The sequence below is a fragment of the Scomber scombrus genome, chromosome 3, assembly GCF_963691925.1.
Source record: "Scomber scombrus chromosome 3, fScoSco1.1, whole genome shotgun sequence".
NCBI classification, from domain to species: Eukaryota; Metazoa; Chordata; class Actinopteri; order Scombriformes; family Scombridae; genus Scomber; species Scomber scombrus.
Genome location: NC_084972.1, coordinates 34,581,663 through 34,595,584, shown reverse-complemented (window position 1 = coordinate 34,595,584; position 13,922 = coordinate 34,581,663). Strand labels below are relative to the sequence as shown.

At 40.4% G+C, this 13,922-nt stretch overlaps 1 protein-coding gene across 1 annotated transcript in view; it reads right to left on the bottom strand.

Moving 5' to 3' along the window:
* Positions 1-2,139: 2,139 nt before the first annotated feature.
* Positions 2,140-13,922, bottom strand: part of LOC133976676 (butyrophilin-like protein 2) — a 53,862-nt gene continuing 42,079 nt past the window's right edge. The window contains exons 6-9 of the mRNA XM_062414932.1: positions 11,098-11,208; positions 9,898-10,173; positions 3,825-3,930; positions 2,140-2,987 (exon numbers count right to left, since the gene is read on the bottom strand). Of these exons, the coding sequence (XP_062270916.1) occupies positions 3,851-3,930; positions 9,898-10,173; positions 11,098-11,208 (467 nt within the window). The 3' untranslated portion in view covers positions 2,140-2,987; positions 3,825-3,850. The remainder of the gene's footprint in view (positions 2,988-3,824; positions 3,931-9,897; positions 10,174-11,097; positions 11,209-13,922) is intronic.

Sequence of the window (13,922 nt, the reverse complement as noted above, 5' to 3'; positions counted from 1 at the left end):
AAGTGATTTCTGTCCACGTGAGCGCGCGCAGCCTGTTAAAGCCTCTACAGCTGTTTTCATCTGGATCAAACAGACATTACCAACAAATACACTAACTAACTGTATGTCTGAGATAACAGTGATGGTATTTATGTGAGAGACAATTAGGTTTATTTTAATAGAATTTGCGGCCATAACCGTGTTTGCTGTTTATTGTGTAATCAGGCATGATATTAATGTGATTACAGTCAATAATGTTATTTTTTATGTTTGTGTGTTTGTTATGTCTGATATCTTTGTTAAATAGACTGTAGTAAAACATGATTTATGTCTGGCTAATGTATGCAATAAAGACATTTGGGACTGAAAATGTTTTCTGTCTCAAAATGACTTCAAATCACTCAGCAGAGTTATGATTTAAAGATTATATTTTAACCAGTACTTTTCACTAGTTGAAAACTCTGTAAAGATGAGGAAGTCAAAATTACGAGATAAAAACTCCATATCTTTATAATTCAGTTTGATCATCAGTATAAATAAATAGTTTTCTTACCGTTTTCAGCACCAAACGTTACTTCAGAGCCAGTCAGGAGACAGAAAAACACCAGAAGAAGAAGCTCCATAGTTATCGATGACGGCTGGATATTCAAAGTCACTTTAACGTTACTGATCAAAACCTTCCGACTGCTGACTGAACGGACCCGAAATATTTCGGTTTTATCCGGAAGCAGCAAAACGACACCAGCGCACATCCTTAAAAATAAAGCGTTAAACGTCAAAACACCTTCTGAGTATTTTATTTTACACTTTCAACCTGTTAAAGAAACCCAGAGCCAGGCCCCTGAACGCACCACAGAGCAGTCCTGACTGACTGATTCACTGATTGATTGATTTGATGCACCTGGACTTTATCAACAGAAACTAAACCTTCTCAGCTATTACTCTCATACTGTGTAAAACGCTGAATGAGTGTTCTTCTTCTCTTGACACTTTCACAACTCGTTTCTGACTCTACAGCACCATCTGGTGGCGGAACTTATACAACACTTAACTCATGAATGAGCCAACAACGATGCAAATTAAATTAACTAAATTACAAAGATACATGATTGATCTGTGACATTTTAAAAGTCACATATCTTAATATACTATAATTCAAAAATACAAATAACATGTTATTATTATTGATAACAAACATAACTATCACAGCCAAATCATCTATCTTCGTTACAACTCTTCCTCCCTCTTCCTCGTCTGTCTTTTCCCTTTGCTTTACCAGGTTTTTACCCACAGTGAATCTAGCCAGGGTTGGATCTGTTATTTCCTTGGCCACTAGTTTATTAGCAGCACTTATATTCTTTATTTTGAATGTAATTTTGCATAGATTTGTCATAATTAATTTGATATGACTAGTTGTTGTGTAAAAGGGTTCCTTATATTTTATTTTCATGCTGCTATTGATGACTGTATACCATTTGGGCTGTCGATCTTTAATTGTGGTCGAGAGAGACCTCTTGTGAACATTTGGAGCATAGCATGCTGAATTGTTTACAGCAGCAGAGTTGTTATTGTCATTATTTCTTTGTTTATTCAAACCAATTGAACTAATAATATTTATTCTTTTAATGTAATTTCCTTCAGATAACCACAACTTAAGAATGACTGAATGACTTGTTATTCATATTGGACATAGAATTTATGTACCCATTTGCCTTTACTCCTGTGGGACGTTATTAAAGATCGTTGACTGAACTCCTGGATTGCTGCAGTTTTTTTGACAGGAAAATAAAGCCAGAATTGTGTATGCAAGCAATCATATACATATATTAGCAGCAAAACACATGAAGGTCCAGGCTCGACACACAGAGAGGCAGATTAAGGAGCAGTTAAAAAGCTTCTAGAAGAGGAAGAGGAGGCCAGGATGGAGCTTCGTCCTCTTACAGACATGAAGCTCATTATTTACATCTTCCAGATTTGATTTAAAATGAGACTTTTTACAACTACACATAACAAACATAAATACGTTTAAAATCAACATGTTTCAGATTGTTATTAATACATGTTTTATATAAGCCTCATCTCTATTTCACAAACACAAAGACCAATTACTGTAACAGAAATATTTTATTTAAAAAGCACATAATGGCTCAATAACTGTTAGTGGTACAGAAAGTGAAAGTTTCAGGTACACGATGCATTTAGCATTAGTATAAAGATACTGCTTAGATAGATAGATGTACTGTATTCCAGACTTAGGTCCATAAAAAGTCTTTCTTTTTAAAAACAAAATATAAAAGATAAAAAAATTAAAAACACAATAAAAAACACCCTAGTGACCTATTTTTAAAAGACACTTATACCAGTGCTCCCAAAGCTGAGACGTGCAGCGTGTTGCACTCTACACAATATTTACCAGTACCAAAACAATTTCATTTTCAGAATCATTCAACCAGCAAATAAACATATACATTAAGTTTCTCAAAACAGATTACAGAGTGTTTATTCGAGCAGTCACAAACATTTCAGTAGCGCTGGTCCATCTGGGCCTTTTTAACACTAATCTCAGTGCGTCATTAAAAGCCACTTGTAGTCTCTGAAGGCTCGATTTTTTTATAGTTCAACCACAGATGTGCAGTGTACAAAGGAGAACAATAAGCTTTAAACAGAGTCAGCTTCACTCCATCAGTGCAACAACTGAATTTACGTGACAATACATTTGCTTGCACATACAACATACGACACTGACGATAAATGTCCTTTTAAAACTTGCTTCCTGAAACAGGCCCCAGACCTCAACTTAAAAACCAGCCTTTGGATAAATGAGGACAAAATGCTCCAACTGTTCCAAAAATGTTTTCACTGTTTTGGTCTAAAACTCAAACTGATCCTCAAAAAAATCGAAAGATACAAGAGCACACACACCTCAGCAGTCAACTTCAAGGCACGTTGTTAGACTCGAGAATCTGCAGTCATGAGTGGTGAACCGGTGTCATCAACATCACCTCCGTCTGCAGGAGAGAAAACATGTTCTTCAATTAATAAACACATGAACTACATTGTGTCCACGGGGGCGCAGCCAGGGATTTTGTGCCCCATGTAAAGACATCACATCGGGCCCCATGTAAAGACATCACATCGGGCCCCATGTAAAGATATCACATTGGGCCCCACTACCACACACAGATCACACCAACCATGCACCATTGCAGTAAACCACAGCTCTACCTGTGAAGGTTTGCAGCTCTCTTGTAGTCCAACACTAACTGTATATTTAGTAATATTTACTGAACTATGAAAATATAACACTGTGCAGACATTAATGCAACATTCTGCAAACAGTGGTATTCACTGATTAAGACTGACATCCTCTATAAATAATGTGCTGAAGGCCAACTTGTAGCAGCCAATCACGTGATAAGTTGGTTGGTTATTATGTTATTGGCCTGGTAAAAAATAATCCTTCACAAATGTAATAACTGGAGGCCATTAACATAATAATATACTAATATCACTTTATTTAAGCTTTATTTATTGGATATATTTTACCAGGCCAGTAAAGTAATAACTTAATAGGTTATTGGCTAAAAAGTTATTACATTATTGGTTCAGTACTTTTATTATGTTGTTGGCTTATTACATTAAAAAACTGCTACACAGCTTTTACAGTCTAAAATGTAATTTTAATTTTAATATTCTTAAATGGAAAATTCTATCAATATAATGATATGATGAACAAAATCAGCCGTATATATTTTTAATGAAGTATACAAACAATTTTCTATCACAGAAAAGGATTTAATAAATGTTGTTTTCATAATAAGAAGAAATAAGAAATTCCCACAGACCTCCTTCAGTTACACCAAGTAACATCTCATTCAACACAATGTTGCTCACTTCCTTCATTTCGGTCTTGGGCTGTTCCATTACTAGGGGGGGTCGGGTCTGTTGTTCCTGGCAGCAGGAGAAGGAAGAACTGAGTTAGTATGAATATCTGCTAAAAGTTGACCTGCATTGATTAAATGTCACATAAAAGAGGAGAGAAATGCAAACACTCTGAATCTTCTGTGAAGATATTAGCAGTAACTAATATTTGGGGAGCAAATGTTACATTAATGTTTTACTGTGGACTAAGTTTAACTAACAGGTTAATTTCCACTCATGGACTAAACCCACCTTTAAGAAACATTGGGCCAGATGCCAGAATATGTTCGTATTTTTCTTCCTAAATCTCGAAAACTTTTTTCGTGAGGTGGAATTTACGAGTTAGCCACGTCGGATTCACCAAACACTCGTATCACCAGGAAACAGTCGTAAATGACCTTCGTAAACATGATGAATCCCACCTGTTCTAAATGAACGCGCGTTCCCGAGAATAGTAAATTAACATGAATGACGCCCCCAAAATACCATATACGGTCAGACGACCGGCAGGTTGTGGAGAAGCTCCATTCATGAAAATGGCACTAAAGACCAAGAATAAGAACTTTAGGAGCTCTCAGACTGGGGTCCCGCTCTCAGGTTTACAAGAAACATCACCTGGATGCGCTGGGACGCATCATCAGTGTTGTAACCTGGGGTCAGCAGGTGTTTCGGGTCTCACAACATACACCCTCGCCCAGGTGACCCGGCCGGGGTTGATCAAGCCCCAACCTGTGTCCCAGCAGCGACCCACGGATCAGCCCTCTTTATCCAAAGCCACCTTGTAGCTTTCTCTGCGGCTTCGCTTGCGGATTTAATGGCCCTTTTTTTGGCTGCTCCTGTCACGCCCAATTGAGAGAGGACTTTGCAGAGTGAACGTCCTGCAAAGCCCCTGCAGCCGACCTCTATGGGCTCGTAGAATGTTCTCCAGCTCTCAGAAATAGATCAACAGAAACACATATTATTATTTAGTGTGTAAGTGATGGAATTAAAGGTCCTGAGAAAGACAAAGAATGAGGAAAAATGACCCGTGCTGTGAACGCTGTCTCAGCTGTTGCGCGCAGCATCACAGAAATAAAAACAAAAGTCACTGAACATGAATTATGCCAGGGGATGTCATCAGCCATAAGCAATATTTCAATTAAATGAATAACAGTTATTAATAAATAGTCAGTTTATATTGTGGAAAAATAGCTGTGGACAAGTCGCGTTGTAGTTTCTGCCGCTAGTATTTATATTGTACGCTTGCATTATATCATAGTTTCAATTGTCAATTTAAATGACTGATATATTTACCTAAATTGTTAAATAGCCTACTTCTTAATACTAAATAGCCTAATAATTTTACAAACAGAGTAATGTCATCATGATTATGGATTCAGAAGTGCAATTTAATGAACGGGACATAGTATACACTTGCTCATTACATCCCCTGTAGTTCACACCCATTACTCAGGGGTCTCTAAAATACTGACAATATAATAATCGCTCAGCCTGCGGATCGACATTATTCATTTCTCTGTTAAGTGGTAGTCAGCATACAGTGATGTTAAAAAGAAAATCCAAGTCAGTTGATTCTGAAGCTCAACTGCTGATGTTACACCTGCTGCCGGACTGCTGTCAGCACAGACCTGCTAACACCCGGGATGACAACGCAGGGCAAGTCGGCAGAAGAAGTTGGAGATGAGGGTAACAGTTCAACAGCTCGACCTCTCTGTGTCTTTTGTGCTGATAAACTACAGTAGGTTACATCACTCTGTAGAGTAAAGAGTATAGCTACCGTATCGTGCTTGGCTAGATTGTATCATACAGTGTTGATTGGTCTTGATACCCGTGTGGAGGTGTTATGTGTTTATCATAAGTGATTATCATATCTTGCTTATAGTATATGAAATCCATGGTACCATCCAGGTACGACAGGTCTGAACCACTCGTAAATTTGGTTATTACCTAAGAAAAAATCCAAAATACGAGAACATTGGTGAATGCAGCAAATCCTCGTAAATCACTTGTACGCATGGTTTAAGAACGAATCTGTGCGTACGAGTGGTTCTTGCATCTGGCCCATTGGCAGACATATTGTGGCCCTCTCACTTTTCTCTTGTCTTTCTTTTCTTTGTTTTAATTTGGAGCCCTGATTTTATTTGATGAAGCTGTTGGGACATTTTGCTCTTGTAGCTCCTCCTCACTCACAACTCACTGCTAGCAGTGCTGCCTGGTTTGGAGACAGGACTGAACCATTTCATGTCAATAGAGAAGGTGTTTGGGCAGTACAGAGGCTTTGGGTGGTTCCATTTAGCCAGAAACAAGAAAAATGAAGCTTTAGTTTAATAAATATTTAGTTTATTAGTTTAATTAATATATTTTAGGGCCCCTGTCAGTCACGGGCCCTTAGAGTCCTAACTTTCCACCTCCTTTCGGTTCCCCTGGTGGCAGCTACAACTGTTATGGCGTTTTTCTCCGGCATGAAATATGACGGTCAAGCAGCCTCCCATCCTTGTATGACAGCCCAGGCCCGTCAAGCCCCTCTGAAAACCTTATGCAGCAGATCGTTGAGACGGCAAAGGTAAAATTCACTGCCCCTATTGCGACAGCGCCCATTACCTGAGTCAGTGCACAGACTTTGCTGCCCTTACCAGAGATCTGGCTGTCAGTTGGATTAAAGAGAACAAGCGATGCTGGAGGTGTGCCCGATCACACCTAGCTAGAGACTGTGACTTAAAGAAGCCTTGCCACCTCTGCAAAGGAAAGCACTTGTCCTCTCTCCATGATGCAAATCAGCGGAGTCCGGCAGAGCCCGTGGACAGTCCCTCAGAGAGTGCCACCTTCTGCACCTCTAACTCCGAGACTCTGTACCTGTACCAGTCACGCTGTGGTGGAAAGGTCTTCCTCAAGGTTGTCAAGGTTACCCTTCATCAAGAGAATAGAGCATTCGAGACGCATGCTATTCTTGATGATGGCTCAAAGCGCACCATCCTGCTCTCCAGCACCGCACAGCATCTAGGACTGCGAGGAACGACTGAGGCTCTGAAACTGCAGACAGTGCACCAAGACATCAAGACAGTGCATGGAGCCTCCGTCTCTTTCTCTATCTCTCCAGCTGACAAAGCCACACAAGAAATTTCCTATCCAAGATGCCTTCACCGCCAACCACCTTGGCCTAGCAAAGTATACATACGCACTGTCAGCTTTGCAGCAGACACCTAGAAGGTCTGTCAATACCTTCCCACTACAAAGTCCACCCCACACTGCTCATCGGCTCAGACCACCCAGAGCTAATTGTTCCCATCGAGCCAGTTTGGCTAGGCCCACCAAGAGGGCCAGCTGCAGTTAAAACTTGCCTAGGTGGGACCTTGCAAGGGCCTTCAAAAAACCTGCAGGATCAACTGTCAGCTTCTCAGTACCTGTTCACCTCTGCTTCCCCAAAGACAGATCTGTACCACCAAGTAGAGAGGTTATGGCACTTGGACACCCTGCCCTTTCATAGTGAGAAGATGGTAACGAGGTCAAAACAGGATCAGGAAGCAGTCGACATGCTAGACGGAAGCATGGTTAGGGTGGAGATAAATGGCGTACATCGCTACGCGACACCACTCCTTAGAGCCTCCGGAGCACAGAACGTCGGTTTGCCAAGGACCCTCCACTGGCCATCACTTACAAGCAGGAGATTGATAAACTGGAAAGAGCTGGTTATGCCACGAAGCTCACTCCTCAAGAAGTCGAGCATTCGAGTGAATCGTGGTATGTGCTCCACCACATTGTATCTCACCATGGCAAGTACAGAATTGTATTCAACTGCTCTTTCAGCTATAAGGGCCAATTACCTGCTGCCTGGACCTACCCTGGGATCCTCACTCTTAGGGGTCCTTGTTCGTTTTAGGGAACACCCTGTGGCCATCAGTGGGGACATAAAACAGATGTTCCACCAGGTACGCCTCCTCCCCAGTGACCAACCCCTATTGCGGTTCTTGTGGTGAGATCTCCAGTCTGAGAAGCCACCTGAGGTTTATGAATGGCGTGTCCTCCCATTCGGAACCACATGCAGTCCCTGCTGCGCTACCTTTGCCCTACAGAGGCACATGCTCTACCACAGTGAACCAGAGGGCTGTGTTCGTCAGGCCGTGCAGAAACACTTTCATTTTGATAACTGCCTGCTGAGCACATCCTCCCCAGAGGAAGCTAGGGACTTGGTGGACCAATTGAGAGTAGTACTGGCATCAGGCGGGTTCGAAATAAGGCAGTGGGCGAGCAATGTTGCTTCAGTGGTTAGCCATCTTCCTGCCGAGGCAAAATCAGAGAGCGCAGAGTTGTGGATTTCCCAAGTCCCAAGCAGATCCCCAAGAACATGCCCTTGGATTAAGCTGGCATTGTTCACCAGACACTCTTCAGTACCAGCACCGATCGTCTCCCCTCCAAGATGTGACGATGCGCAACATCTATCGCACTCTCGCAAGTCAGTATGATCCCATTGGATACATACTCCCCTTTACCACAAGGGCCAAAGTCTTAGTCCAATGCCTCTGGGCAAAGGAACGAGAATGGGACGATCCCCTGCTGCCCTCTGATCTGCTGCAAGCCTGGAATACCTGGGAGGGGGAACTACAGCCCCTAACACAGATCAAGCTACAATGGTGCTACACAACTCCTAACCTGGATGGAAGTGAGCTTCACATATTTTGTGACGCGTCAGAGGTTGCGTATGGGTCAGTGGCCACAGAAGAGTTCCGCAAGCCTAAGTTTTGTGGCCTCACCACTGCTGGCCCTACCAAAAATGGCAGATCTGCCCCCATCACGGCTCCGCCTCTTGAGACCAGCCTTTTATTCTACTGGTGTAGATTGTTTTGGGCCATTCCTGGTAAAGCGTGGATGAAGCAATGAGAAGAGATGGGTTGTGATACTCAAGTGCTTGACGACCCGCTGTGTACATTTCGACCTTCTCTACTCCATGGATAGTGATTCATTCCTGATGGCTCTCAGAAGCTTTGTAGCCAGGCGTGGCACTCCTTTTCAAATTTTGTCAGATCAAGGGAAAAATTTCCGTGGCAGAGACAGAGAGCAACAGGAGAGCTTCGCTGCCATGAGCCCAACTCTGCAGATGGAGTTAGCCAAGCAGAAGATCCAGTTCCGCTACAACCCCCCCAACTCACCACATTTCGGTGGAGCCTGGGAACGTGAGGTGCGCTCAGTTAAAACTGCTCTCAAAGTCACAGTTGGTTCCCAAACACTCACCGAAGAAGTACTGAGGACTGTGCTGATCGAAGTAGAGGGCATCTTGAACGCCAAGCCACTGGGCTATGTTTCCTCAGATGTCGCCGACAAAGACCCCGTCAACCCGAACTACCTTCTGATGGGGCAGCCGGACGCCTCATTACCTCAAGTCATCTACCCAGCGTCTGAAGTACTAAGCAAACGGAGATGGAGGCATAGCCAGGTACTTGCAGATCAGTTTTGGAGTCACTTCATCAAGAGGTATCTCCCTACGTTGCAGCCCCGCCAGAAGTGGCAAGGTGACACTGAGAACATCACACCTGGCACTGTGGTCATGATCGTTGATTATCACCTACCCAGAGCCCTTTGGCCAGTCGGCAAGGTGAAGGATGTCCACGTCAGTGCGGATGGCCGTATTCAATCAGCTAACAACAGGTGACGGATAAAGTGTACCAGAGATCAGTCGCTCATCTCATTAAATTACCAGCCATCCCAGAAGATCATTGCTGTAACTTCTTTAAAATACAGTTTAACTTCAAGTTAATCACATCAATTTCTGTCAATTTTAATCTGTGTGTGTGTGTGTGTGTGTGTATGTGTGTGTGCGTGTGCGTGTGTGAGTGTGTGTGTGTGCGCGTGTGAGTGTGTGTGTGTGTGGAGTCACAGAACTTCAGTGTCAGTGTGAAGTTTTCACTCAGTTTAAAATGTTTTCAACTTTCATTTATTCACAACTAAAACATGTTAACTATTAAAATCATTTCAATATTAAAATATAATTTGTAAAAATCTCACCAGAGATATGCACATGTATGTCAGCATGAGCCTGATGGTTGATTTCCTCCTGTGTAGCAACACAGCGATAGATGTCGGTCTTGGTCACAGTAGTTATGAGGATGATGTCGTAGTGTCCTCCTCTTTCTGACTCCTGTGGTTCTTCAGCAGGAAGGATGTTTCCATCTCCGTCCTCCCAGTGTAATTCAGGTTTTGGAAAAGCTCCTCGAACTTCACACTGCAGCAGTGCACTTTTATCTGTTTGCTCAACTATCCTGACAGACGGCTTTGCTTCAACTGTGAACAAAGTATAAAAGAATAAGTTGTAAAGAACAATTAGAGGATTAGACATGAACTGTAATACTGGGATGTTTTTGTTCAGCTTGTCTCTGCTTGTATATGATCATATTTCAGAGGAGGAAAAACAGAGAAACAGTGAAATAGAAAAGCACATCAGCCTTAACTACACATCTCAGGAATGTTTGATCAAACTAAATATTTGGTAACTTCTCACCACTGCAAACACTATTTCTGACTCATATCATCACAGAGACACATACAGTCAACAAGTTTGGACAAACCTTGAATTTCTGAAGTTTCTTGAACCACAAAAATAAAAATGAAATCATGTAATTTGTTGTCTGAGATGTAATAAAGTAATATAAAAACTGTTTTAAAATGTGAATCATAGCTTCTTGTGCAGCATGTCTGAGCCTTTGTGTTATCACCTCCAACAGCAGGAGAGAAAATATAATTATATTACAGAAAATCTGAACTTTAGAAACACAAGTTCTTCAGTTAATAAACATTAACTGCATTGTGTCCAACTGATATGATTGAATTAAAACACAAGCTATAATTATCTTCTTACAGTGTTAATTTTTGCTTTCTTTGTCCTTATAATGAAATAAAATATCACTTAAATGATGAACTGACCTGAAACAAAAAGCTGTCTATTTAAAATGTATGAACTGATTCAGATGAAAAACATGAAGCTGAATGATATAAAACTAGATTCATGTATATGCTATATTTATTTTAATGTATTCAATAATAGATGAATGTAGACTTGGTGGATTTTGTATGAAAGCCAACAGAAAACAAATGTTAAAAAATAAACATGATATATTTATAAAGAAAATATTATATTACAAACATTTCTAAAGAATCTGTTGTCTGCTCATTATGATTATATGGATACAAAATATTAGTTAAACTCACCTTTAATAAAAAGGCTTATGATGTGACACCTCCGTATGTACACAGCAAAAACAAGACCAACAACACCAACAACAATGATAACTATAAGAGCAATCTGCCCAGCTGTGAGCCCTGAAACAGATAAAAAGGTAAAGTAACAGTCAGAATCAAAGTGTCCATCATGTTCAGACATCATAACCTACACAAAGAGAACAACTAAAGGTGTGCATGCTCCTAAAATCTCCAATAATTGACAGATTCAAACAGCAGTGAGATGACTCTCAGCAGCCACAGTGATATTAGCATCCATCTTCTGAGCAGTTTCCTCCTGCTGGGCTCCACAGCTCAGAGGTTGCTTTTGGTCACAGTAGTGAGGAGGCTCATGTTGTTGTAGCATCCTGCTGTTTCTGACACGTGTTGATCCTCAGTAGGAAGGATGTTTCAATCACTGTCCTGTCACTCCACTTTAGGCTTTTTACAGATGACTTTTGCTACACTCCTGCCGAACCTGAGATCTGCACATGTGTGGAAATCTGTCCATAGTCCATGTTTTCTACATCCTGAGCCGAGGCTCACAAGTACGAGTCTGTGATGGACTCTGGATTCACTCTTGGGAGCACATCTTCACTTTATGATAGTTGTTGTCATGGCTACTACTGATAAACTTTGTTTCACTGAGCAGACTGAGACATTAAGTAGCACTAGCTCACTAACACAGACTTACACAACTACTGTCCAGTAATGTGAAGATTTAAAGCAACAGATGCTTCTGGCTGGTGGGTCGACTCTACAGCTACTGAAGCACAATGAGAGCAGAGCCATACAGTCTGCTGTTATACAGCATGAGGCTCTGCAACACTAATACACTTTACCTCATTTACATTCAGTTTATGAGTCAATGTTTTCAGATTCTTTTACACATGTTCATCTGATTAATATTTAGAGATTTTTATATTTGAGTTTTCACTCAGTTTAAAATGTTTCTTTGAGTTCATTCACTTTGTGTTCAGTCTGAGCACACTGACATTTATTCACAACTAAAAACATGTTAACTATTAAAATCATTTCAATATTAAAATATAATCAGGAAGAATCTCACCAGGGAATTGCACGTATGTCTCAGCATTAGTCTCATAGTAGATTTCCTCCTGTGTAAGAACACAGCGATAGATGCCGGTCTTGGTCACAATAGTTTGGAGGATGATGTCGTAGTGTCCTCCTCTTTCTGACTCTTGTGGTTTTTCAGCAAGAAGGACGTTTCCAGCTCCGTCCTGCCAGTGTAATTCAGGTTTTGGAGAAGCTCCTCGAACTTCACACTGCAGCTGAATCCCATCCTTTGTTTGTTTAAGTCTCCTGACACATGGCTGTGGAGATGTATCTGTGAACAAAGTATAACAGAAACGTTGTAAAGAACAGTTAGAGGATTAGACATGAGCTGTAATACTGGGATGTTTTTGTTCAGCCTGTCTCTGCTTGTATATGATCATATTTCAGAGGAGGAAAAACAGAGAAACAGTGAAATAGAAAAGCACATCAGCCTTAACTACACATCTCAGGAATGTTTGATCAAACTAAATATTTGGTAACTTCTCACCACTGCAAACACTATTTCTGACTCATATCATGACAGAGACACATACAGTCAACACGTTTGGACAAACCTTGAATTTCTGAAGTTTCTTGAACCACAAAAATGAAAATGAAATCATGTAATTTGTTGTCTGAGATGACAGTATTTTCTGTTCCACTAAATATAAAAACTGTTCTAAAATGTGAATCATAGCTTCTTGTGCAGCATGTCTGAGCCTTTGTGTTATCACAGTTTCATTGTGTCAGTGAGAAACATTTGATCAACAGTCTCAAGCTGCCAGAATGAAAAACTGACCATCAAATGTGTCGTAGTTCTTCTTTATTAGCCGACAGCAGCTGATCAAACATTTAACTGGAGATTTTATCTTCTCACAGAGGAAGGAGAGCATTATTATATTTCACTTAAAACTACAAGGTAGTTTGTGTTGTACCATCTGAATTAATAAAATCTATTTTATCTTATGTGTCATTCAGATTATACACTATATATTTCCTTGACACATTTTTCACATATTTCAGCTCTGCTGCTCATCCCACAAATGCATGTTCCTTACTAATGTGGCTCCATTTAAAAGGGAAATAAACAGGCTTTCCAACCGTATAAGATTTATTGCCAAGAAGCATTGTTACTACAAAGAAATAATCTACCAAACACAAATGTCCTTACTTTTTGTACTATGTTTTATATTTATATATTCTGTTTCATCACAGTCAGATTTGATCCATTCATGCAAATACAACACCAACAGCTGCTCTGCAGATGTCGCTATTTTAACTGTATTAAATGAACAGTGAACCATTTTTAACACAACTGATCCAATGCTTCAGAAATCTGTTTGATCAATACATTAAAATAATATTAAACTGTGTCATGATCCTCAGATCTCATATTCAGGTTTGAGACACTGACTAACACTCAGATCAGCTGAAATTCTGCAAGTTTAGCACAAAAAAACCAGATTAACTGTCACAATAATTTTATAAAATGTTGAGTAGATCAGGAACATTTTTTTATCGTCTTCAGGTATTTTCATGATTTCTGAATCTGAATTACATCCTAAAATCCTTTAAGATTCCACAGAAATCAGTGATCAGCTTTTCCTGATCATTGATCTAAATATTCAATAAGTTGATCAGTTTTCTTTATTACTTTAGTGGAACAGAAAACACTGCTGAGATCTCAGACTACAGATTTCTAATAAGAACATTTTAGGATGATTTTGTGTCAAATACTTCAGCATAGCGCTGCTCATTCA